The 27,643-nt window shown below is 40.7% G+C and overlaps 1 protein-coding gene across 9 annotated transcripts in view; it reads left to right on the top strand.

The window, feature by feature from the left end:
• The window catches only part of CARMIL1 (capping protein regulator and myosin 1 linker 1), a 316,754-nt gene that overhangs the window by 113,381 nt on the left and 175,730 nt on the right, over window positions 1–27,643 (top strand). For 5 of the 9 annotated variants that reach the window (XM_057554259.1, XM_057554260.1, XM_057554261.1 and 2 more), the window contains exons 2-4: window positions 3,975–4,025; window positions 8,921–9,033; window positions 19,151–19,272. In XM_057554259.1, the coding sequence (XP_057410242.1) occupies window positions 3,986–4,025; window positions 8,921–9,033; window positions 19,151–19,272 (275 nt within the window). In that variant the 5' untranslated portion in view covers window positions 3,975–3,985. The remainder of the gene's footprint in view (window positions 1–3,974; window positions 4,026–8,920; window positions 9,034–19,150; window positions 19,273–27,643) is intronic. The other 4 variants (XM_057554262.1, XM_028162577.2, XM_057554263.1 and 1 more) reach the window with 2 other exon arrangements.

The raw sequence follows: 27,643 nt of genomic DNA, 5'->3' as shown, positions 1-27,643 counted from the left end.
TCTGGGGCTTTTGGCATTGACCCTTATTGCTATATGAGGAGAGAGTGAAAAGGTAACACACTGGGAATAAGGAGTTGCCTCTGATAGTCCAGCTCCGCCCCAAACTATCTACGAGATGAGTTTCTTTGGATCTGCTCTCAGATTATAAACTCTAAGGGGGTCTTTCACTAGGTGATTGATATTGAGTCCTTTCTGGCATGTGAGTTTTATGATTTGACTCTTATTTTACCTCTATGCAAAGGTTTTGTGGACTTAAGAGTCTTGAAAAATCAGGGATTGATCATACAAGTACCCCTGGAAGAAAGAAACGTGTGTGCTGCATTGTACCATTGACCCTTGACCAACATGAGTTTGAACTGCATAGATCCACTTTTATGCAGATATTTTTCAGTAGTAAAGACTGTAGTACTTTCTAGATGGTCTGTGGTTGGTTGAATCCTCAGATGTGGCCGAACTGTGGGTATGGAGGGCCCACTCTAAGTTATATGCAGACTAAGCCCCAAGTTGGTCAAGGGTCAACCATAGGTAAAGAGGTGAGGAGTCTGGCTTCCTGTAGCCATGCTGGTCATCACGACTGTCAGCATTATTTCCTTCTTTTTCTTTTTTCCTTTTCCCCTGGAGGAGGAGCAGTGTTTGAAAGGGTGCCACGTCAAGGTGTGCCGCGGAATGGAATATTATTCAGCGGTAAAGCAGAAGGAAACTGGCAGCAATGTGGACGGACCTAGAGAATATTATGCTTAGTGAAATAAGCCAGACAGAGACAAATGCCGAATGATATCACTTAGATGTGGACTCTTAAAAGTAATACAGGGCTTCCCAGGTGGCGCAGTGGTTGAGAATCTGCCTGCCAATGCAGGGGACACGGGTTCGAGCCCTGGTCTGGGAAGATCCCACATGCCGCAGAGCAGCTGGGCCCGTGAGCCACAATTACTGAGCCTGCGCGGCTGGAGCCTGTGCTCCGCAACAAGAGAGGCCGCGATAGTGAGAGGCCCGCGCACCGCGATGAAGAGTGGCCCCCGCTTGCCACAACTAGAAGAAAGCCCTCTCACAGAAACGAAGACCCAACACAGCCATAAATAAATAAATAAATAAAAATTAAAAAAAAAAAAAGTAATACAAATGAATGTATATGCAAAACAGAAACCAATTCACAGATATAGAAAGCAACCTTGTGGTTTCCAAAGAGGAGAGGGAAGTGGGGAGGGACAAATTAGGGGTATGGGATTAGCAGATACAAATTACTGTATATAAAATAGATAAGCAAAAAGTATGTACTGTATAGTACAGGGAGTTATACTCACTGTCTTGTGATAATCTGTAACGGAGTATAATCTGCAAAAATACTGAATCACTGTGCTGCACACCTGAAACTAACACAATATTGTGAATCAACTAAACTTCAATTAAAAAAAAACGTGCTGTGGGAAAGCAGATGCTAACACACTATTGTAAGGCAATTATACTTCAATAAAGAAGTTTGAGGAAAAAAAAAAAAAACGTGCTGTGGGACAAGGTCTTAGTTCAGAGAAGGCAAAGTTTTCATCCTTTAAGATGAGTCCTGATCTTGTAATTTAGTCACAGATAACGTGTTTGCCAGACCTAAGCAAAGGAGAACACCGGCCACACCTGTCTCTGGCCCCCTTTTATCTCCCTTTCTATTACTGTCAGGCCTCTTCTGACTGTCTGATGTTCACCACTGAACCCTGTGTGTCTCACGCAACAAAACTGCCTCTTGCCTTTTCCCCAAAGGCAGCCAAACTCTACTTCCCTGGGTACTGCTGTCTTAGTCAAGGCTTGGCTAGTGCAGATGACCTGAAAAATATAGCTCTCCAGGCCATTCTTGAATTTGAAAAGAGAATCTTTTAAACTACTGGAATGTTGAGGAAGATACTGTTTGAGCTGGGAGCTTTGTGAATCCCTTCCCAGTCACAGGTAGCCCTGGGCTCTCACCCTTCTACCCCAAATCTAACTGAACTGCCAGGGGCTAGAGACCAGGAGGCAAGATTGGGTTAGAATGTGTAAAGGTAGCCTAATGGTGAAGAGCATAGGCTTTGGAGTTGACAGACGTGAACCCTACTCCTGCCCTTGGGTTATATCACAGAATCTGTTTCTTCGTCTGTAAAATGGGGGTAATAATGATAGAGAATATGGTTGTTGGGAAGACTAAATGAATCAGTGTATCCAAGGATGTTTGCCCATTTCTGGCACGTAGGGAACACTTGATAAATGGTAGTTACTACTCAGGGCTGGCTTCATGGGCATGTGACCTGTACAGGTGCACAGGGCACTGCTCTCAAAAGGGCCCTACGCTTGGGTAAATGCTTTCTGTCACTGTCTTTAAAATTCTTCATAATTTTTGAACAAAGGGCCCTGCAGTTTATGTAGCCAATCCTGCTACTCCTGGGCTACAGTTGACCTCCACTCACTCATCTGACCCCACTTCTTACACGCCTCTCCCCTTTCTATTGCTTGGTGCTTTCCCCCGTCTCTGAAGGGCCTGAGTAAAAAAAGTAAGGATCATTCCTTTGGGAAAAGAACTGTGGTTCATGGCCTAAGAATATTCAAATATAGATGTCTTTTGTTGGCTCCACTTTTAGAAGTCACTTATTAATGGTCTTTTAGAGCACATCATCTCTAAAGTCAAGTAGCAAAAATGAACCCAGGTGGAAAAGGATCCCATGAATAGCTGTGATTGAAGGCATCTGGGTGGAAAGTCGGCAATGGGCCGTGCGCCTCCCTCCCTGCCTTCCCCTTGCTCATTATCAGACTCTCCCAGCCAGTGTTGGGCTACCTCTCTTTATCATCTGTCTCATAAAGGGTCCTGACTTGAGTTATTCCCAATAACGGTGAACTCTGATTATTCAAAGAAGAGTTTTCTAGAAAATGTACCGTTTCTGTTTAGAGTTGGGAGCCTAAAGGAGGCACAGAGCAGGCTCCAGGCACACCCATGGACTCTCCTTCTGTGTGTGAATGAACAGGGTGGGCCCTGGCTTGAATCTGGATAAATCCTATAGCAACTTGGGCCTCAGTGTCCTTGACTTACGATTTCTCAAGTTTTGTTCAAATCTAGGATTCTTAGACTAGCACATACGTATCATTCGCTAAATATCAACTTAGTGACAAGCAAGTTGTTTGGAAAATCAAAGACAGGTCTCCCATCAGAACTTGAGAAGTGCTGGAGTCCGCTTTCTTTATTGCAAAGGCCCCCCGAGGCCTGCCCGAACCTCCGGTTGCAGAGTGGCCCGTTTAGACATTAAGGTTGTTAGACTGGGATCTCTGCTCCAGGTGTGAACTAGGAGTTCAGACTAGTTCCAGCCCCTTTGTATTCACAAGGGCCCCTGCTGGGCAAGAGGTGCCTATAGGCATATGGGACCCCCATGGGCTACCTGTATGTTCTTAGCTGAGAACTGGAATTGATAAATGTTCTCTCTAGGACTGAGAGAGGCATAGCTGAGAAGCAAAGTTGGGGTTGACTTCTTGGGAGAATAGCCTGTTTTGCTGCCTGTGCGTTATGTAAATGTTATCAGTTAGTGGACAGAGAACAGGACGCAAGAGGGCAAACGTGGGTGGCGGTTGTAATTTGGAAAGTGTGAATGAGTACTTGGCTTCTTCATTAAGTTTGCTGTTGATATAGTGAGGCTCCTGCTGTGGATAAGATATCTGTATATTTTAATATCTCAGACACCTGTCTTGCTTACTCAACTGGAGTAATCGGCGGCTCCTTTGGGCTGCTGACTGTTTGCTCGTCTTGAGATTTTGCAGGTGATTTGTTCGATACAGCCCTTCGTACAGTGATTCTTAGAGTACAGCTAATAATCCTACAAGGCCAACAAGCTGTCCCAGGTCACTTCTTCTTACATGTCAGGAACCAAGCCTCTCGAGGCTTCAGTATCATTAAAGGCCTGCGGGTCACACCAAAGCCCACCAGCTCACTTTGCGGTACTTATACTGACGCGGCTGCTTCTGTCTTACAGGTGCTTACGTCATGCCGAGCCTTCCTTGTCACAGCACGAGTCCCCACCAAGGTAAGTGTTGATGAGTTTCCTCCTTCCAACACACACACACACACACACCCCACAAAACGCACTCGCTTCTCAATTGCGTAGACTTATGATTTAGGCCAATGTGTCCAGAGTTCTCTTTGCACATATTTTCCTTCCTTCTCCCCAGAAAGCACCTAAACGTTTCCTCCTTTGTTCCCGCTCTGTGTTAAAGGCATCCCAAGAAAAGTGGCGAAGCATTTCATGCTCCATATCCCCAAGGCTTGTGGATTTCAGTTATTTTTCTCCCTCAACTGGGGCAGGGTTTACACTTTCTTCAAGTCTAGTTCTTATTTCTTTGGGTCCAGTAATGGCCCATTTTTCTAAGGCTTTGACACGTGGGAAATAACCTTCATAACTCTACAGAGTGCATTACTGGGAACATAGCCACCTAGCCCTCTTTCGTGGGCAGACTCTGGTGTTGCCTATAAAAAATAACACAGTGCCACTTGGTTCTTTAAAAGATCTAACATTTTCCATAAGATGTCCTTCGTTATAGGGTGCAAATTAACATTTGAACTGATAGCTCATGAATTAGGCATCATAATTGCTTCTTTTATTTTCTTGATGGTAACAAAAAGGGTGTTGACTGATTTTTATAGGATATGAACTCACCTGCCCACAAACCCAGGAAAATGGGGAAGGTTTGGGAGACGCTTTCGACCTTGTTCCTGTGTTTGTGCTGCAGTGTTATTTGCTCATTTTCTCAGTCCTTTCTTGCTTCTTAAAATTCAACATTTAGCCACTGTCTTGTGAATACCTACTTATGTGCTGGACACGGTGCTGTAATGCAGTGGACCTGGTAGGACTGACAGACTAATGATTTGCATGATTTTTGTTGAACTTTGAGAAGGTACCAACCCACTGTTTGCTAGTCAAAGGCCATGCTGCCTTTTTTCTTTCTGATCATACAAATGCTAAATTTTATAAAGCTTCTCCTCATAGAGGAGTGAGACTTTATATTATCCCACTGCTTTTGATAATATAAAGTGAGTCTTTATGTTTATAATGTGTTATAAGTGAAATCAGTCATTATATAAATGATGTTGGGCTAAATTACCTATATGCTAAAGTACCTGAAGGCAGGATGTAAGGAAGTGTTAACCATTATCCCACTGGTGAAAAATTAATTGCGGAAGGAAATTTTATGGGCTTGAGAAAATAGTCAAGCAGCCTATTGAGTAGAAGGCTCCTGAAAGATATGTTTACCCTAATTAAAAATGTTTTGACACAGCCGAAGGTGTATTACCTCTTGGGAAGTCATCTGCCTCCCTTCTGTTGCCCCCTCCTTGCTCTGCCCCTGAGGCAAGGCCCAGCTTCATCCCAAGATGTATATAACATCTCACGTCAGCCTAGCTAGGGTGGTTTGGACATTGGTTCTGATTTCTGATATTGTCAGCATCACAAATAAAGGCAGATCTTCTTCCAAAGTGACCTGCCTGTAGAAGGCTGGTTTTTGTGTCACAGTGCACCTTGGCTAAGAAGCAGAACAGGTGTCAATGACATTTTTCTGGGGAAATAATTATATTCAGAACAGTAGTGTACAACAGCCCCAATTTTCACATAGGTTTCTTCTCTTTTCTTTGGGGGCTGATTAATTAAACATTTTCTTCTTTTGTCCTTTTATTGTTAAATGTACCACATACGCAGTCAAATGCACAAAATAGAAATGTATATCACCGTGATTAATTGCAAAGCAGATACCTCTGCAGCCACACGCAGATGAAGAAATAGAACTTTGCCATTCCCTCCAGAAGGGGGGATGAGGGGGGCGGGTGATTGTCAAATCAGGGAAGGGTCTACAGAGAAGCTGGGCTGGAGGACCAGCCTGCGTCAACCAGGCAGATAAAGGGGTCTCCCACTGGTCAGAGATTTAGCAGTTTGCAAGAGCACAGTGTGTTTGGGGAGCTGAGATGTGGGCCCAGGACTGAGTAGGAGGCTGTGGAGGGAGGGAAATGGGTCAGAAAGATGGGCAATCGTGACATGGGTTGCTGCGTGTGGAACAGTGGGAGTTCCCGAAGGAGCATCACATAATCACATTTAGATTTGCTCTGTTGCCTGTTGGGTGGGGACTGTCTCGCCGAGGGTAGAGGTGGGCCTTGGATGATTCCTTCCTCTTATCTAACTGATCACTTGTATCTGTGGTTCTCTCTTCAAGATGTCCTCAGGTCTTCCTGCAGCCTGCCTGTGTCTCAGCTTCCTAACCAGTCCCCCTGCCCCCTCCTGCCCAGTGACATTCTTTAAACTGTCTTCTGGGTGGGCTGGAGTCAGGAGGGTCAGTGGTGGGAGCTGAGAGCAAAGACCTGTTAAAAAGAGCCATGCGTGAGATTAGAGAGAATGGCTTGAACCTTGCTGTGATGTTGGTGAGTGTCTCCATGACTCCTCTCCTCACCATTGATAAGAACCAGGGCTCCGATGAATCGCATACTCAGCCTGTCCCCCCTTACTCATCCCTGAAACTGCAGGGTCTACTTCTCGTTTCTGTCTTGCCCTTGTTCTTTGAATGCCTCTATGCCTTTGCAAATTCTTTTTCTTCTGCCTGGATTTCCCTTTTCACTCCTTCTTTGTTTGACACGCTTGAAGTCATTCTTCAGGGCCTGGCTGGAATGTCTCAGTGCTTTCCCGGTTCCCTGGCACTTTGCTTATTCCAGGAACAGCACTGAGGTGCAGCAGAAGCATCTTAACTGACCTCCAGCTAACCTCCCCCAGCCAAATTGACCAAAGTTGCCCATGATATACTGATATACTGACTGATGATATACTGACTGATGCCAGCTGCATCTTCATAGCCGCTGGGTTATAAGAGAGTGTAGCTGTTTACACCTGTTCCCACCAGTTGTATGAGATGCCCACCAAGGGTCAGTGGTTTGCTTCCAAACCTATTCATAGCAGTTATGATTACAATAGTAAATTTTTAAAAAGATATTTTACATATCAATGAAATTGGCTGCAAAAGGAGAGAGTGTCTGTGAAATATTGAATGTTGGTAAAATAATTCACTTTAAAAAATTACTGTCTTGTTAAGGACCGGACAACTGTTAAAGGCTGGGGGGTTGGGGAACATAATAATCTAGAGAACTTATGCCCTCACACTGCTTTCCCAGTGTCTCCAAGCTCTCACTCCATTTTAAAGAGCTTCAGTTGGAAGTTGTGTGCCCTGCATTTACGGGTGTGGTCCACAGAGGAAATGCCACTGGAGGGCCAGACAATGGGGCTTGACTCAAAGAAGAAAATTTGGCACTGTGTCCAAGGCTAGCAGATGAAAATATGTTTATAAGTTTTAATTTGAAATAAATGAAGGTAGAGAGGTACTGTTTTTAGAAAATGATTCCCTGCTTGAAATGACTTTTCAAAATCCACCAAGTATAGATCTTGATAATGATAAGTAAGAAGATGTCCACTCTAACGGAATGTTTAACATGTGCCCCCGATGCCGCATGTAACCATGGGAGGACAAGATGAATGTCTCATTCCTCTTTCCAGTCCTGGCACACAGTAGGCCTTCCATAAATTCTGCTGGTTGGCTGTGTGAATGACGAAAGAATGAATTATCTTTCTACCTCCAGCCCTCATCACCATACTGGGGATTCAGGGGTTCTGTGTTCTAAAATTTATCCGACCAAATGTGTAAAGGTACAACTTAGCACCAGCAGGCAGAACTAAGGGTCCTATGGGTTTGGTTCTGAATGAGTTCTTTTTCCATTACATTGCTAGTTTTTTTTTTTTTTTTTTAATAAATTTATTTATTTTATTTATTTATTTTTGGCTGCGTTGGGCCTTCGGTGCTGCGCATGGGCTTTCTCTAGTTGCGGCGAGCGGGCTTCTTGTTGCGTTGGCTTCTCTTGTTGCAGAGCACGGGCTCTAGGTGCATGGGCTTCAGTAGTTTTGGCACGTGGGCTCAGTAGTTGTGGCTCGTGGGCTCTAGAGCACAGGCTCAGTAGTTGCAGCGCACGGGCTTAGTTGCTCCGTGGCACGTGGGATCTTCCTGGACCAGGGCTCAAACCCGTGTCCCTTGCATTGGCAGGCAGATTCTTAACCACTGCGCCACCAGGGAAGTCCCCACATTTCTAGTTTTAAGGCGAGAGGGTAAAATAAACTGATCCAACTCAGGTCTTCATTGTCTTTAGTACCAGGCCCTGTGACTGTTTGTACTGAGATGAGAGACTGAAAAACTGGCAGAAAGATTAGTCGCTATTTTCCAGGAAGAATAGGCAAAGAGTGTGAGACTAGAGGTATTTTGAAGAAAAAGAAATGCTGATTACAGGAGAAGTGAGGAAGGGGCACTTGTTATTAAAATGGAAAGGAAATAAATCATCATTTATGTATATGCACAGAGAGAGAGAGAAGACTTTTATTTAACTATGTGTGTTTCATTGAAACACAGATAAAAATTCCTAAATATTATATTCTTTTAAATCCATTCAAAATATGAACTTTAATGAAAGACAGTGGAAGGAATGATGAATCCAGTAAGTGGTCAGAGGGTAACCCAAAGAGGTAAGGGTTTAGAGAGAAGGGAAGACAAACATTGTCTCTATCCTGATCTGATTTGCTGAAGCAACATCTTGAATTAAGAGGGAAAAAAAGAGTCTATTTAGATGGCTCCCTTCATATATTCATTTCTCAGTAAATAAATACTGGAGTAGAAGTACAGAAACTTTCCATTGGGTTTGTCCTTGGATGAAATTTAAAAAGTCAGACTTGGAGTTTCCTTTCAGCCCTCTGGGAAAATGAATAATGCTTTTCCTGAAACATGATAGATCAAGGTCATGTCGTATTGAATATATGGAAATATTAAACCAGCCTACCTTCAGAAGATGCCCAATGTTTTGTTTGCACTGGACTGTTTCTAATTGTAGCATTTTTACTTTGAATTATAGGTTTTAAAACCCTCATTACAGGTCTTTATTTCCCCCTCCTCCCTCAATTGCAGCTTGAGGTAACCTTCAGCTACCTGGAGATCCACGGTGTCCTGTGCAGCAAGCCAACTCAGGTGGGTGTGAATAACCTGTTTGTCATTACTGCAAGGTCAGAACCTTTCTTGAGTTTCTGAAACCAGCTCATACCTTCTATTTGATTCACTGTTGAAAGTTTCTTGAGATAATGTGGAAAAACAAGATAAGGGAAAATGGAAGTTTCTGCCTGAGCGACTGAACAGGGGCTAGGTGGGAGGGTGTCGGGAATTTGTGATAAGGGAAACACGTTCTCCATAACTCAATTTGAAAAGAACTGATTAGCTCTTACGTTACCTGGCCATGTAAACATGAGAGTACTGTTCCTTAGAGATGTTGTACAAGTTACAGCACTAAAATTTCATAGCTATTCTGCAGTACTCTGTAAGATCTTTCTGGGAATAGAGTGATAAGTGAATCTTTTGGTATTAATAAAATGTAGATTTTTAACAACAGCTTTATTGAACTATCAGTAACAGGCAGCCAATTGAAGTGTACAGTTTGATAAGTTTTGACATGTAGACCCATGAAACCATTACCGCAGTCAAGATCCTGAACATATTCATCACCTCAGGGTTTTCTCAGGCTTCTTAGTAAACGTTCCTTCTTGCCCCTCCTCATTTGTAATCATCTACAGGCATCTACTCTCAGCCACTATAGACTAGTTTGCATTTTCTAAAAATTCATATGAATGGAATCATACAGTGTGTGTACTCTTGATTGTCTGCCTTCTTTTAGCCAGTGTAATTATTTTGAGACTGATTAATTTTGTTGCATGTCTCAATAGCTCATTCCTTTTTATTGCTGAGTAGTGTTCCATTGTATGACTATATCACAGTTTGTTTATCCATCACCCACTGATGGACGTTTGTGTTGTTTCCAGTTTTTGGCCGACAAGCAAAGGTGCAATGAACATTTATTTACAAATCTTTGATTGGACGTTGGCTTTTATTTCCTGTGGGTAAATAGGAGTGGAGTGGCTGAATTGTATGTATGTAAATGTATGTATGTATATAGTGTAAATATGTATGTAAACTTTTTAAGAAGCAGCTAAATTGTTTTCCGAAGTGGTTGTACCACTTTACGTTGCCACCAACAATGCGTAAGAGTTCCAGTTCCTCCACATCCTCCCAACACTGGTATGGTCAGTGTTTTAATTTTTAACCATTTTAATAAATCTTTAGTGCTTTCTCATTTGTAGTTTTAATTTGCATTTCCCTAATGACTAAAGACATTGAGCATCTTTTTATCTGCTTATCTGCTGTCATATATCTTTTTTGTTCAAGTGTCAGTTCAAATCTTTTGCCATTTAAAAAATTGAGTTATTGTTTTAAGAGTTCTTTATATATTCTGAATACAAACCCTTTATCATATATGTGATTTATACATATTTTCTCTCAGTCTGTGGCTTCTTTTTTCATTTTCTTTACAGTGCTTTTCAAAGAGTGGAAGTTTTAAATTTTGATGAAGTTCAATTTATCAGTATTTTCTTTTATGGATCATGCTGGTATCATATTGAATAAGTCCTTGATTAACCTAAGGTCACAGATGTTCTATGTTCTATGTCTTCTAGGAGCTTTATAGCTCTAAGTTATACATTTAGGTCTATGATCCATTTTGAGGTAATTTTTGTACATAAAGCAATATGTGGATCAGTTTTTTTTTTTCCCCATTATGTATAGTATCTTTACTTGTTCAAGTACCATTTGTTTGAAAGACTGTCATTTCCCCACTGAACTGGCTTTCACTTTTGTTGAAGATCAATTGTTCACATAAATGTTGGTCTCTTTCTGGACTCTGGTCCCTTTAATCCTGTCCCTTTGGTCTGTTTGTCTATCCGTATGCTGCTGTCACACTGTCTTGATTACTGTAGCTGTTATAGTAAGACTTGAAATCAGATTGTGTTAGTCCTCTAACTTTGTTCTTTTTCAATGTTGTTTTAGTGATTCTAGCTTCTTTGCAATTCCATATGAATTTTAGACTCAGCTCAGTTTCTACAAAAAGGCCTGCTGAGATTTTCATTGGGATTATATTAAATCTATAAATCAGTTTGGGGCGAATTGACATCTTTTTTTAATAACATCTTTATTGGAGTTTAATTGCTTTACAAGAATTGACATCTTAAAAAAATGGAGTCCCTTATCCAAGAAGACTATATTCCTCCATGTATTTAGGTCTTTTAAAATTTATCTCGGTAGTATTTTGTTGTAGCTTTCAGTGTACAGGTCTTATATATCTTTAGTCAGATTTATTTCTAAGAATTTCATGGTTTTTTTTGATGCTATTATAAATGGTATTGTTTTAAATTTCAATTTCCAATAGTTTCTTTCTGATAGATACAAAAACAATGGATTTTTGCATATTGATCTAGTATCCTGCCGCCTTACTATACTCATCTGTTAGTTCCAGCAGCTTATTTTTTTAATAGATTTACATAGATGATTGTGTTGTTTGTGAATAAAGATTGTTTTACTTCTTCCTTTTTCAATATTGATTCCTTTTATTTCTTTTTCTTGCCTTATTGCTGTTGGCAGACATTCCTCACGGGTCTTGCACACTCCTACATGTCTTGCTGAGTATGCCAAGAATTCAGTGCTGTGACTGCTCTTTACCCAGGTTACTTCTCAGGGTTATGTTTGCATTGAGTGGCCTTGTGGGATGATGGGATGTTCCCCTTCTGAACAAAGAGCAGGCTTGCTTACCATTTACTATGAAAATCAGATTACCTAAGCTCAACAGTTCCTTTTCCGTAAGCAACCCACTGTGTGTGCAGGCATCTCTCTGAGCCCTCCGTGTCACCCTGTGGGACTTTTGGGGAAAGGAGGAATCTAAGCAAACATGATGCTAATTCCCTGCTGTGCCATGAATGATAAAGTCCTTTGTCTCTGACCCAGGAGTCTCTTGTCTCCTGCCAGCATCCATGAAACAGCAACAGCCTAACTTACTGGCTTGTAAGTAGGGTAAAAATCAAATCTGAAACCCTGACAATTGCACTGGCTAATATCTCCAGTACAGTGCTGAATAGAGTGGTGAGAACAGATACTCTTGATTTATTTCTATCTTTGAGAGAAAGCATCATTCTTTTTCCATTAAGTGTGATTTTAGCTGTTGGGCATAGATGCCCTTTATCTGGTCGAGGAAGTTCTCTTTTATTCCTAGTTTGCTGAAAGTTTGTTATTAGGAATTATTGTTGTATACGATTATTGTGTGCTTTTCTTTTCTTTTTTCTTTTGTGAATATGGTAAATTTTATTGATTTTTCAAATATTAAATCAACCTTTCATTCCTGAGATTAACCCCACTTGGTTATGATGTATTATTCCTTTTATATATTGTTGGATTTCATTTGTTAAAATTTCATGAAGGAACTTTGCAACTATGTTAATAAGACTTGTTGGCTGTAATTCTCTCTTTCTCTCTTTTAAAATGTTTTAATCTGCTTTCTGTATTAGAGCAATCATGGGATCATAGAATGACTTGGGAATTAGTCCCCCCTCTTCAATTTTTTTAGAAAATTCTATGTAGTCTTGGTGTTAATTCTTCTTTAAATGTTTGGTTGAATTTCCAGTGAAGTCATGTGGGCCTGGAGTTCTCTCTTACGGAAGGTGTTTAACTACAAATTCAGTTTCTTTAATAGATATAGATACATTCATATGGTTTTTTCTTGAGTGAGCTTTGGTAGTTTGTGTCTCCCAAGAAATTTATACATTTCATCTCAGTTGTCAGATTTATTGGTATAAAGTTGTTCATAGTATCCACTTGTTATCCTTTAAATATCTGTAGAATATCATTCCTGATATTGATAATTTGGTTCTTCTCTGTTTTCTTTTCCGTATCAGTCTGGCTAGAGGTTTATCAATTCTTTTGATCTTCTCAAAGAACTTGCTTTTCGGTTGCATTAATTTTTCTCTATTGATTTCATTGATTATTTTCTATTTCATTGATTCTTACTCTGATCTTTTTATTTCCTTCCTTCTACTTACGTTTTTTTGGTTTTTAAAACTCTAAAGAAAATGTGTGTGTGTGTGTGTATGTGTGTGTAGTTTGTTGATAGCATTCGTAAAAGAAATTGTCAAAATCATCACTTTGTGTTGATTGAGATTACATACAAATCCTTGGAACTTTTCCATAGTTCATCTTAGAGCAATGTTTTATCCTATGTTTATCATTCTCCAAGAACTGGAGTTTGGAAGAAAAATTACAGCACCATATATTTGCCCAAATGGGCAAACATATGCAGGAGTGAGTGATAACTCATGAATGATGACATAACCAGGGCCTTCTTGATGGTCTTAATTCAGGAATGTTTATGATTTCGGGGTTGGGATGGGAATAGAAGGGTGCTATTGAAATGCCAGTGCCAAGGTTATATTCAGAATATGATTAGACTGTGGTATTAATTATGAGAAAGGATGTTGATATAGCAAGACTAATTTTCCCATGTGGCTGCTGGAACTGCTCTTACCACACTTGTGGTCCTGTCCCTTCAATATGTCCAGCATTCAGAGGAACTGGGTGTAAAGCAATCCACCTCAGTCCCATGGAGCTGTTCTGTGGTTGTAAGTACCACAAAAATAGCTCTACAACATGACCTCAGTTTGACTTTGTCCCATGGTACGGACCTTGGAAATGAAATTACTATATAGTGAAACAGTGGTACTACTTCACAGAGGAGCTAGCAATCCAGATACTTGGAATACGAGTCACTTAGTGGTATTCAAAATTTGATGTTTCAAAATTGCCTGTGGTGCTTTTTAAAAATACTGATACCTCAGCTATTGGGTGTAAGACAGGCTACAGGGATGTATTGTGCTACATGGGAAATATAGCCAATATTTTCTAATAACTATAAATGGAGTGTAACCTTTAAAAATTGAAAAAAAAATCAAAAAGATGCTGATACATCCAGCAGCCCTACCCCACCCCCCTGCCACACACACACACACACACACACACACACACACACTTTCTCTCTCACACACACACACTTATACACTCATGACAGTTAGGCTTCGATATGTCTGGGGTGGGCATTTGATTCTGTTGTGTCCCAAAGGTTGAATATGAATAACCTGTATAACCTCAGGACCCTTGATGTCTCTGGTTTTGATTTTTCCTGATGTGAAATCATAAGGATGATGGTGTCTGCCCGTGGCACTTGCAGTCTAGCCTTGATTAGAACATTTTTTTCTAATGTTCTCTGGTGTTTATTAACTTCTCTGTCATTGCTATTTTTATCATTATTTAATTACGTTTGTAAATTCCAATAAAATGCCAGGGGGTATACGCATTTCATGGTATGTGAGTGAACGTGTTATTGAGTTTGTGAAGTGTGACTTTACTATTGCTCTTTTCCTCTTTCTTGTGAAAATGGGGGAGACCTTCATCTTACTTGACAAGTCTCCTTGCCATCACACTTTCTGGTGTTCAAGTTCTCTTGCTGTCACAGTCAATAAATAGAGACCAACAGTTGTATAGTTTTATAGTTACAGAAGTTTTGGACCTTTTTTTGTACAACTGAAGTACCTGCTAAAAATTTTTTTTAAATTATAAGTTAATTATTTGCTACGTCATAGAATGATCTTGGTAAACCACCCCTGGCTGTTTTTGTTAGAAGAAAGAAAAACACTTTACAGATCTGTTGGCTGGGGGTTAGTAAAAAGTGCTTTTCTTGGACTTCCCTGGTGACGCAGTTGTTAAGAATCCGCCTGCCAATGCAGGGGATAGTGGTTCGATCCCGGGTCTGGGAAGATCCCACGTCCCATGGAGCAGCTAAGCCCGTGCGCCACAACTACCGAGCCTGCGCTCTAGAGCCCGTGAGCCACAACTACTGAGCCCACGCACCTCAACTACTGAAGCCCCCGTGCTCTAGGGCCCACATGCTGCAACTACTGAGCCTGCGTGCTGCAGCTACTGAAGCCCACGGACCTAGAGCCCATGCTCTGCAACAAGAGAAGCCACCGCAATTAGAAGCCCACGCACCGCAACAAAGAGTAGGCCCCGCTTGCTGTAACTAGAGAAAGCCGGTGCGCAGCAACGAAGACCCAATGCAGCCAAAAAAAAAAAAAAAAAGATAGAGAAAAAAATGCTTTTCTTAAAGGTTAGTCAGGTGGTTCTACCTTAAAACAAGAGGCAGAGTGGGTTTGGAAACTTGAGTCTTAAATAGGATACTAGGGCTTATATCACTATTATTTTAAATGTGTATTGGTGGTCATGAATTATGTTCTGCTAGGTGCCTAAGCAAAAATTGTTTCAAACATTCTATTTTTCCCCAGCTGAAATAGGAGGGAAAGATATATTTGAGAGGGAGTTATTTTTCCTGATGAAATGATTTACTGTGTTAGTCTCACCTCTATCACTTTGTTGTAATTCTTTACATTATGCAAAGGTGGTGACACATTATGCAAAGGTGGTGACATATTATGCAGGGCTGGATGAATGCTTTTATGTGAAGTTGAATTTAAAGGCCTCATTTCTTCCCACCTGCCACCTTTTCTTCTTCCCTGTCATTCTATTCAATCCTGTGCAATTAAGGATGATTAGGTGTTAAGATTAAGTGGAATTAGAATAAGCTAATTACTAATTACTCGTACCCAAACTGTGAACTGAATAGATGCACTAGATGTGAAGAAAGAAGAAGGACCTTATAGTGAAAAATATAATTACCTGTGGTGGGAAGGTAGGGGGTGGGGTGTGGAACATAGATAAGGTGGCTGCATCCCAAAGTATCTGGCTTGTTAAAACATACATTCGCCCAGATAGGTACATATAAAATATCTGAGCCTAATTGCATAAAGCAGTTTTAGTCTTACTTAAGACACATCACTGAAGTGTCATATCAGTAAATACCTCCAAGTACAATACTGCTTGCTGCCTTTTTGGGGGGAAATATCTCTTGGACCAGCTTCTACAAGACCGGGGCGATCTTTGTCTAGAGAATTTCAAAGGCAGTGCCATTAATTCCGTGAGGAATGAATGTGCTGAGAATTAGGATTAAAAAAATGTTTTTTATATAGGGAGCCAACTAACTGGTACAAAGGTGGTATGTATTAAATACCTGTTAACAGATGCCTCTAGGGGTACTTACGAGGAAGTAACATTTTAAGGACTCAAATCACTGAAGTCTTTTTCTTTGATCTCATCATTTTGACAAATAAATTGGATTGCTTTTTCTTTTAACATAAACACTTTGAAAGACAGATTATTTTTTTAAAATTCAGCTAATCGTAGGACAACCTAAAGCAAATCTAAAGGCTTCTTTGTCAATCCAGTTGGCTAGTCGCACATTAAGGGTGTGTTTCCCCATCATATTTTTGCACAAATTAAGTAACAACAGGAGGTAAATGTATAAGGATATTTTGATGCAGTGATCATCAAAAGGATTGAATTATACATGAATATTTTTGAGATCCAAGATAATAAATAGCATTTTTTTTTTAAAAGAGTGATTGAAGTCAGTTCTTTTTATTTGGAACGTGTTTATAATCAACCTGTCTTCCCTTTTGTGACCTGCCCTTTTTATCAGGTTGTTTTAGACTTATCTGTAGGACTAGCTATATGACCTCTGTTCAGCATTTTTGGACACCTCCAGCAGTTAATTATAGGAATGAGTCTCTGCCTAGCATAAACTTTATTACTTTGTTCCCTTTGTATAATCCTTTCCAAGTATCCTGTCTTCTTAGAAAAGTTGAAGCTTTTATAAGCACTTGATTTTTCTTTTGTTATCAGGCAAAAGGTTTTACCATTTCATTTAAATATCTCATGATATGTCTTGTTTTTAAAACACATTTTACAAAAAAGTGACTATTGGGGTATCCTCCGGTGCTCACTGAAGGAGGTATTCTTACTTACACTAGATACTAGGGATATGACAGACTTTGTAAGGCAAGACGAAATCTTGGTAAAAGGAGAACTCACCTGCAAATGTGGCTATTCAGTTTCCATCACTGGGGGCGGAGGGGGGGTGCAGGGCGGGGTGGTCTGTTTGAATCTGCAGTTTGGCCCTTAGAAACTTGCTTCAGTTTCTGGACGTTTCTGACAAACTAACCACCCTCTACCCAAACAGTTCTTTGAGTCTTAAGGTTAAGAGCATTATTTTAAGGAAGTGCTTCTTAAAAAGCTGGTATTGTATTAGTATATATCAGCATGAGTACAGAAGTTCCCCCATATCTGCAGTTTCACTTTCTGTGGTTTCAGTTACCTGTGGTCAACTATGGTTGGAAAATGGAAAAATCCAGAAATAAACAATTCATAAATCTTAAATTTCATGCTGTTCTGAGTAGCGTGATGAAATCTTACGCTGTCCTGCCCCTTCCCACCCAGGACTTGAATCATCTCTTCATCCAGCGTTTCCCACCCGTTAGTCGTTTAGTAGCTAGCTAGGTTATCAGATCTACTGTTGTGGTATTGCAGTGCTTGTGTTCAAGTAACCCTTATTTTACTTAATAATGGCCCCAAAGCACAAGAGTCATGACATTGGCAATTTGGAAGTGGCAAAGAGAAGTCATAAAGTGCTCCCTTTAAGAGAAAAGGTGAAAGTTCTTGACTTAATAAGGAAAGAAAAAAATTTGTATGCTGAGGATGCTAAGATCTAAGGGAAGAACGAATCTTCTATCTGTGAAATTGTGAAGCAGGAAAAAGAAATTTGTGTGAGTTTTGCTCTTGCACCTCAAATTGCCGAAGTTATGACCACAGAGTGTGATAACTGCTTAATTAAGATGAAAAAGGTATTAAAGAAAATCATCAACAAAGTGAAAAGACAGCCTGCTGAATGGGAGAAAATATTTGCAAATGATATGACCGATAAGGAGTTAATATCCAACATATATAAACAGCTCACACAACTCAACATCAAAAAAACAAACAACCTGATTAAAAACTGGGCATAAGACGTGAATAGACATTTTTCCAAAGAGGAAATACAGATGGCAAAAAGGCACATGAAAAGATGCAAAACATCGTTAATCATCAGGGAAATGCAAATCAAAACAACGAGATACACCTCATACCTGACAGAATGGCTGTCATCAAAAAGAACACAAATAACAAATACTGGCAAGGATGTGGAGAAAAGAGAGAACCCATGTACATGATTGGTGGGAATGTAAATTGGTGCAGCCCCTGTAGAAAACAGTATGGAGGTGTCTCAAAAAAACTAAAAATATAACTACCTTATGATCCAGCAGTTTCAGTCCTGGGTATATATCCTAAAAACCCAAAAACACTAATTTGAAAAGACACATGTACCCCAGTGTTCATAGCAGCACTATTTACATAGCCAAGATATGGAAGCAACCTAAGTATTCACCAACAGATGAATGGATAAAGAAGATGTGGTATGTGTACACACACACACACACACACACACACGGGAATACTACTCAGCCATAAAAAAGAATGAAATTTTGCCTTTTGCAGCAGCATGGTTGAACTTGGAGGGCATCATGCTAAGTGAAATAAATCAGACAGAGAAAGACAAATACTGTGTGATATCACTTATATGTGCAATCTGAAAAATACAACAAACTAGCAAATATAACAAAAAAGAAACAGACTCACAGATATAGAGAACAAACTAGTGGTTACCAGTGGGGAGGGGGAAGGCGAAGGGGCAGTATATGAGTGGGGGATTAAGAGGTACAACTATTAGGTAGAAAATAAGCTACAAGAATATATTGTACAACACAGGAAGGAATATAGCCAATATTTTATAATAATTATAAATGGAGTGTAAACTTTAAAAATTGTGAATCACTATCTTGTATACCTGTTACTTATATAATATGTACATCAATACTTCAATTAAAAAAATGGAAAAGGCATTAAATTTATACAGTAAGATGTTTTGAGAGAGACCACATTCACATAAATTTTATTATAGTGTATTGTTATAATTGTTCTATTTTATTATTAGTTAATTGTTGTTAATCCCTTAGTGTGCCTCATTTATAAATTAAACTCTATCACAGGCATGTATGTATAGGAAAAAACAGCATATATAGGGTTCGGTACTATCCGAGGTTTCAGGCTTCCATTGGGGGTCTTAGAATGTTTCCCCACGGCTAAGGGGGGACTGCTGTATATAGTTTACATTATTTAAAATAAAAAAATGGAGGGAATTGGACTCATTATTAAGCAGTGTCCAACCTGGTTGTTGCAGATGGTTGTGGAAACTGAGAAGTGCAGCATCTCCCTGAAGATGGCATCACCTGAGGACGTGACCGAGGTGCTGGCGCACATCGGCACCAGCCTGCGGAAGATCTTCCCTGGCTTCTCCCCGGTGTGAGTTCTCCCGCGGGAGGATGAGGAGAGCAGAGACCTGGTCTCCCGCAAAATGAAAACAGCCTTCCTCTTGCCCCTTCACTTGGTTCCTCTCTCATACTTTCTTCTTCTCTTAAACATTACATGTTACAACCCTCGCTCAAACCTTTGTGTTTATGTCTGAGATTTTCTATATGGCTGCTCTTTAGAGAGCTGGAGTGATGAAGGGATTTGGCAATCCTTTAACCTCTACTCCTAAGACTAAAACAGAAGCCTTTTTAATGTAACCTGAGATTTACCCTAGTGTGAATTTTACTCACAGCTATTAGCAGCATGCCAGGAGCTGCATGCTTTGAAAGGAAGGCAGTGAGTATTAATGACGAGTGAGAGTGCTTCATTTTCCTTATTTTTTTCTGTTCAGTAAGAGGAAACTTAAAAAGCCAAAACTGAACATCAAAATTAGCCTCTTTCATTTTCCTCTCACTTTTCTGGAATACACATTAAGGATATGAGTACATTTTGTCTGTACATGCCCTCATATTTTTTTGTCAAGCATTTTAAACCAGGATTCTGTGCTTGGGTAACAGAGTTTGAACATAGGGAATGTGTAGCTTGTTGGAAAGGGGGAGTTAAATTGGCTGAAGTGGAAAGACAGAGAGATCCGTATGTCAGAAAGCTCCCTAAAATAATAGCGCATATTCAGAATACCTTTCTGATGGAAGGAGATGATACACAGATCGAAGGAAATCCCTGCCGAGGAGGCCATGAAACCTCACATAGAGCACAGAGATGGGTAGCTGTGTGCCTTGGTTGGTGGGGGCAGGAGGGGAATTTGGGGGACTGTCGTCCTTTATGGAACGTGTCCCTCCACTGCTGCTGCCTGTAAATTAGGAGGCAAAGCAGCAGGAAAACCCGGCCTTCGTGTCTTTCAAACCTTTTTGATGAGCGGAAAGTGGCTCCTGGGGGATGGGCGCTTCCCTTCAGGCTCTTCGGCTTCAGGGGACCTGCTTGGTCCTTCTCACAGCTCTTCCCTGGTCCCTTCCCTCCCTTCACACACCACAGTGGAGGGGCTGGCCCCGTGCTTTCTGGCTGTTCAGAAAGGACTTCCTCCTTCCTGAAGCTTAAGTCACCTTGTGCTGCTCTGAGTATCCAGGTAGCTGGTTGCCGAGGGAGCTAAGTGGTCCCAGCCCCGTCCCAGTGGAGTGGAGCGGGGAGCCGGGGCGCCACCTCCGGGTCTGAGGTGTCTGAAAGGCCACCTGTCTCTCGTCTCGTGTGTGTGGAGGGGACGCGAGGGCCGGGATGGGTTGGTGGGATGAGGTGAGGCATGGCAGTGGGGAAATACCCAGAAGCAGAACAGTCTCAGGAATGCTTTCCACATCATCCTTAGAGTGGCCAGAGAACTGTCCGGGGTAATCATGAGTTAGCAGTAATTATACAACCCGTTTTCCTGAAACTGCATTTGAGTAATGTGACTTTGGACACGAGGTTCCTAACAGTGTCCTTCCTTTCATTCCAAATCAACACCGATGGAATAAGAAAAGTACAGCCTTATTGATCAAGGGCTTATAAGACCCTCAGAGTGATAGTTAGAATCTCTATTTTGTTTAAAAGGCAACTTTGTTTAATACTCTAGGAATTTGTCGGGGTCAGGGGGGAAATTATCGGTTTTATTTTTGGTTTGGTTTCTCCCATTTTTTTTCCTGGAGAAAGTTGTGTACGAAAAGTGTTTTCTCTTTTATCTTCCATTTAACTTCTTGCTAAAATGTTTAGGCAGCAAATATTAAACCACAAGTCTTAAATAAGCAGCACCATTTCTAGAGAGGCAGTTACCTCTAGAGAGGTTTCTAAATCCATGACCCTCCACCTCACCCTGATCTTCATTTCTGTCCCCCAGCTGCTTATCAGACATCCCCACAAGGATGTCCCCACGCACCTCACACTTAGTATGTCCCAAACGGAACTTCTTACTGTTTCCCCTAAAACCTCCCTGTATTGGATATTCTATCTCAGTGAGTGTCTTCTTCATTTACATAGTCTCCCAAGTGAAAAGCTGAGCTGCTTTGATTTCTTGTTCCTTACTTGCCCATCTGATTAGTTGCCAAGCTCTTTTGCTTCTGTCTTAATAGCTCTTTGGTCCTTTGTCTTTCTTCTCACTTGCCCAGTGCAGCATCTTTCTAGCTAGTTTCTCTGTCTCTAGTTCTTGTCCTTCCAACTGATCTTCCGTACTGTCGCCAGAATTATCTTTCCATAATTCACATAGTCTCTATTCCTTGCCTAAGCTCTTTAATGGCTATCCTTCCTGATAAAATCCAAATGCGTAGCCTGGCATAGAAAACCACTGCCGTCTTGCCCCATAGTCCAGCCTGTTGTTGAACACATCAGCCTCTTTTATATTTTCATGCCTTTTATATAGGCTCCTAATCCTGACAGACTCCCACTCCAAAAGACTAGCCGAAATATGTGAAGAGTTTCTCATCAGTCAAGAGTTTATGTTTCCATAGAACTTTGTGATTACTGCCTATACTACCACAAAGCACATCGTGTTATAATTGTTTGTTTATACATTTATACATTCAGTGAGTATTTATTGACTTTCTACTATACGCTAGGCAGAGTGCTAAGTGTTGGGGCCCAACAGTGAATATGGTCCCTGACCACATGGAACTTACATTGGGAAGTTGCATTACTTACACTGGGAAAGAAACCCCCCAAAAAAGAAAAATGAGAAATTGTGTAAGATCAGGCTGGAAACATAGGCCCTGGTCAGTTTTTATAGAGACTCCTGGTAAAGAGTTTGGAATTTAGTAGCATTCCACTAGGAAGTCACTGTAAGATTATAAGTAAGGAAAGACATGGTTCCTTATATATTTTATGGAAATTATTTTTGCTTCTAGATAGAGTGGGTTGTGAAGGGGAAAGAGTAGAAGTAGAAAGCTAATTTGGAAATTATCCAAAGCTAAGCTAATTTGAAAGCTAATAGCTAAAGGTAATGCTATTAGAGATAAAGATGAGAGCGACAGTAGATTTATTAAGATTTATTTTGGATATAAGACATGATGATGGATTAGGTAGATAGGTGACAGCAGTGAGGAAAGGGAAGAACCAAGGATGGCTCTTAGGTTTCTGGTTTAATAACTTAGTGACTGACACTACTTTTCAGTGAGGTGAAGAGGGCCTAGAGTAGGGTGGGGCAAGTTTTTTTGGGGGAAAAATTACCAACCATTTTGTTGTACGCATGCAAAATGTGAAATCTGGGGCATCTAGGTGGGGAAATCAGATAGGCAGTTAGATATGCTTGGAGGAGAGGTCCAAGTCTGGAGATGTTGCAAATGTGAGAGTCATCAGTGTAAAGAGGGTCTTGAATTCATGACTGTTGATAAGATCACCTGGAGAGAGATGTGGACCTAGAAGAGAAAATGTCCCAACGTTTAGAGGTCAAGCAAAAGAGGAAGAACCACAAAGGGAGCTGGGTTACTCTAGTTAGAAAACCAGAGTTTTTGGTGGATTCCAGTGGGAAAGCAGAGCCTGGGAGAATTTTCTGGAGGAAGGAGTGGGTGATTGCAGAATGCTACTGGGCATTGACTAAGCCAAGGGCAGAGAGGTGTCCAGTGGGTTGGCACCATGAAGGGCACAGACGACCTTGACCAGAGCAGTTCACGTGTTCTGATTGGGAGAGGCAGACTGCCGTGGCTGTAGGATGAACTCAGACGTGAGAATGTGGATGTGGTATGTGTAGAAAACTTCGTAGAGAAGTTTAGCTATGACGAGTATGAGGAATTGCAGGGAACTTCTGTTTGGTACTCAGAATGGGAGATATTGAAGTATATGGCTGTAACAAGGGGAATGATGTAGTAGAAAGAGATCGTTGCTGGAGACATTGGTAATAAACCAGCAATATCCTTGAGAAGGTAAGAGGGGTACAGATCACAAGACACACCTGACCTTCCTTCTAGCCTGGGCGCTGCTTGAGCAAAGGCCAAATTTTTTTCTTAATCTTAAGTCCCTAGCCCTTGGCACATAGTAGATAGTCACTGAGGTTTTGGATGAGCACATACATTTTGTGCTTCCTCTGTGCCTAGTACATTGTTGGGAGAGGTGCCCTGAGAGTGTATAGAACTTACAAGATGGTAGCTCTGCCCTCAAACCATGGACTCTTGAACTGAAAGTGATTGGGTGTAAGTGGGCGGTGAGTGAGTGGAGGCTGGCTGTGCAGAGGAGATCTACCTGGAAAGGATGGAGAGAATTTATAGGAAAGGGTAGGGAAAGGAGAGGCGGTTCAAATGAATATACCAACGTGGAAGACGGTATAGATTATAATTTAGAAAATGACTGGGCAGAGAATTTAAATAAATGTACTTGACTTCCATTTCGCTTTCTTACCCAACATGCACAGTTAGCTTGTCAAAATAAACTCTTAATATTTTGTGACTTGCATGTTCTGCCTTTACTCGTGAAGTTCCTTAGATTGTTTTGCATGAGGTTGGCCGGGGAAATGTATAATTCTATTGGTGTTGGTTATTGTGACTAGAGAGAGTGGAAGGAGGAGGTAATCATACCCTTTCTTCTACGTTCCTAGTAGTCAACGCTGTCAGGAAGGGAAATAGATCCTTTATGTAAATAATATAGAACACGCAAAAGAAAATAGGTCCCTGGTAACGTCATACGACCTACTCATAGTAAGTTGGAGAATATGATACTGTATTTGGAATTCTCAAGCCTTGTTTGAGTCATTTGTCCCATCAAATGTATTACCTGAGCCCATCGTGGGGCCGTTGGGTCCTTAGCCCTCACCTCCTTCCTTACTCAGGTAGAGCCTGATCATCGGGGAAAAGTCTGATGAGCAGATACCAGAAACTGGGTGAATCAGGAGGACAAACACAGCCAGGGCCTCAGTTAACATAATACGTTCTTGAATAACCTAAGGTTGGCTGTATATATTATAAATGAAATGATAACCTGCCAGGACCTGAATTTCTGGTTTTAAATATAATTTTGAAATAACATCCATGTTCAAAATCAAATATATAAAAATAGTATATATATCTATAAAATATAACCAATCCCCTTGACTATAGTCAAGAGAATGCTGGTAGGAAAAAAAAAATGAAGAATTTTAATTAAAATTAAGTTTTTACACCTAGAATCTTCACCTCCCTGCTACATGTATGTGTTAGGATGTTTCTCTCTCCCTCTCTCCCTCTCTTCCCTCACAGACTGCCATTTCCCTGCCCCCACCCCCCCATTAAATAAGGAAAGTTTATTTTAAAATATAGAGAAAATGTAAAGATTCAAGAAGAAAATTTAAATTTAAAAATCAAATCACCATTAGCATTGTTTTGTCAACGTTCTCATCTTTGCTGTGTGATAGTCACTATCACTGGAGGCCTCATCTCTAAGGCAGTGATATTGGGAGGAAACTAGGGAAATATTTGTAGCCTAAGTGTTGTTTAATCCGTTTCACAGAGATGTCTGTAATGGCAGTTCCCTTCAGGAAGCTGTTTTGTGTTATGGCCTTTAGCTTTTCTAATACCAAGAACCCTGGCTGTTTTCCAAAACCAAGCTAGATTTTTTTTTTTTAAATATTAAATTAAGTCATTAGGGCGAGTTAGAACTAATTTAGAAAATGCTTACTAGAGAACATAGATGAGTGAAATGTTTCCTGCCATCTAAGAGTTTATTGTCTAAAGGTAGTGTAAGAAAGTTCCACAAACAATATCATGAAGAGAGAGAAACATCCTCAGATTTCAGAGAAGGGAAAGTTCCATGTAACTTGGGATGTCAAGAAAATAATGTTTGATTTGTGTCTGTTTTCCTCTTTGTTTTGAGAGGTGGGCTTTTGTTGGGGGTGAGCTCCAGGGAGAGTTCTGTGGGGCAAATGGCAGAGGTTGGAGGCTGGAGGCAGAGGCGAGGGCAGGTGCAGCTGTAACTTAACTTGCCTTAGGAGGACAGCAGCCAGCCTAAAGCAGTTAGAATTGGGAGCCTGCAGATATCACCGTGAGACAAAGGTAAGGCACACCTGGAGAGGGCCTGAATAAAAGCCTCTGGGATAGGCAGTAGGGAGCTGGTGAAGGCTTTTGAACTTTAGAATGAAATGACAGTTACACTTAAGGGAGAGTCAGTCTTGTAGCACTGATTTATGAACCTGGGGGAAGAGAGCCTCGAGGTGGAACTGGAAGGTGTCAGATTGTCTGGTTACTTTAGGGGGTGAGACTCTTGGCAAATTAATGCACTTCTCAATGCCTCAGTGTCCTCCTCTGTAAAATGGGAATAATGATACTCATGCAGTTTTGTGAGGATTAAATTAACTCGTGCTGACTGCTTAACAAGTGCTCCACAAGTCTTAGCTGTATAGCCCGTTGCTGTTCTTACCCAGAGGCCCTGGAATGAAAGCCTCCACTGTTGGAAAGGAAATGGGTGACATCCGTAGGGTATTTCTTTGATGTTTATGATTTTTTATTATTATTATATGTTTCTATGTAAGTTGGTTGCATTTCTCTACTTTGATTCTTGTTAAATGTGGCTCATAACACCGTTTTAGGTGACAGAACAGTAACCTTCTAACATGATTTTCTTCTAGGCTTTCATCATATTGGATTATTCTTTCACGTATGTGACAATTTGAAAGTTGGCTGGGTATTAGTGTTGGTATGTTAGGACAATGCGTCTTTACTACCATGATAAAAATGGAATTGCAAATCCCTTTTCAAGTCGAAAGCCGGTTAAGTATGAAAAGGTGAGGTTATTATTAAGTGAAGAGAAGTGGCAAAATAGAAGTTTATGGTTAAACAACAGAAAGGTGCTTTACAGGCTGTGGCAGTTTCTATACTCTTCTAAAGCAGTAGGTAGCATTGTGTGGTGTGGTTTACGTCAATAAAACATGTCCTCTTCTGGAGACAACTGCCATATGGTATAGGATCAGCACTGGAATTGAATTTTTGATAAACCAATTAATTTACCTGGATTAAAATAATTTGCAGATTTTTTTTCCATGTCAACGATTTAAGCATGAGATTTGCATAGAGAGTGGGCATGCTTGTCACCAAGTTCACTGTTCTTACCACATAGAACTATTTTCTGAGTCTTGTGTAAATTAAATGCACATAATGTAAATGTAGTTGGTTCAGCTGTATAGTGCCGCCTGTTAGTGAGTGACAGGATGTACATATCTGTTTGCTAGGATTTTGGTTTACCTCTTAGGGCACTTATTCTGACAGCAACTCCTTTGTCTGTCTGTGTCTGACACACACGCGCTCTTTTTGTGTGTGTATGTGTGAGCGGGTGCCCTGTGGTGCATACACAGATGGCTCTTTGCTGTTATTTAGCTACAGGCAGAACTCATGTGGGGTAGATTTTTCTTTTCCTTGTTGTCTCTGTCTAGCGTTAGAATACGTAAGAAACAGTTGCCGCCTTCTGTAAGTTTAGTTCTTATGACTTTACATCTTAGGTAAATAAATGCACTTGTTTCATGATACTCCTTTAGTTCCTGATACCTGATTTTTTTTCCTTCCTGAAAAAAGAAAGATGAAAACTGTTACAGAAGGGGAGCTACTTGGAAAAGCTCAGACTGATACTTTTGAAGGGTGATTTGAAGTTTAGGGAAAATGCCAGGTGTAGCCTCCTCACAGCAGGGCCCTGTTCACATGGATGTCTACACTAGCCGCTTCCCTCACTCTCCAGATCATTTCCTCCGACTTCTGAGTGTGACTGTCCAGTGCTGTTTTTGGAGTAAAATTAGGCTCTGGTTTCTGAACCTGCCGTAAGGATTAGTTTATTTCTCCCTATAATCCTAGACAGCCACCTTCCTATTCTTAATCCTACCAGCTTCCTGCCTTACTTTCTGTCTGTTTTGGACTAGCTCAACTTCATCCTGTGTGTTATTGAAACAACATGCCCTACACTTCAGCTGAAATAAAGCAAGAATTTTAGAAGAGAAATGTGATCTCAGATGAAGTCAGACATAAATCCAGCTTGGTGTGTCCAAGGTTTACTTAATTCATCTGTGGAAATGCATCTGCTTCCAGCCACTCTGCTCCTTCTTTACATAATATCCGGCTTCGCTGTCTTGTAGCCAGAAAATAGTGCCACTGCAATACCAGAATGATGGTATTGAACCGCGATGAACCATGCTGATTTGCCAGATTCTGTAACATCACTTTCATTATGAACATCTTCTTTAACCCACAGTTGTCCCCAAATTAAGAACTTTTAGAATAATGAGAGTTAATCATATGTGTGTTCAGGTAAAATAGAGAAAAATCATGCTGCATTTGTAGATGTCATGCATTTACACAAGAATTTGAAGGGATCACTGATATTTGACATCAATTGGTAATACCTGCTTATGCTTCAGTCAAAAAAATTATAAAGAAGTAGGAGTATTTTTCAATGCTAG

This window comes from Balaenoptera acutorostrata, chromosome 10, assembly GCF_949987535.1.
Source record: "Balaenoptera acutorostrata chromosome 10, mBalAcu1.1, whole genome shotgun sequence".
In the NCBI taxonomy this organism is placed as follows: Eukaryota; Metazoa; Chordata; class Mammalia; order Artiodactyla; family Balaenopteridae; genus Balaenoptera; species Balaenoptera acutorostrata.
The sequence above is the reverse complement of the archived record's forward strand: the minus strand, read 5'-3'. Positions and strand labels throughout refer to the sequence as shown.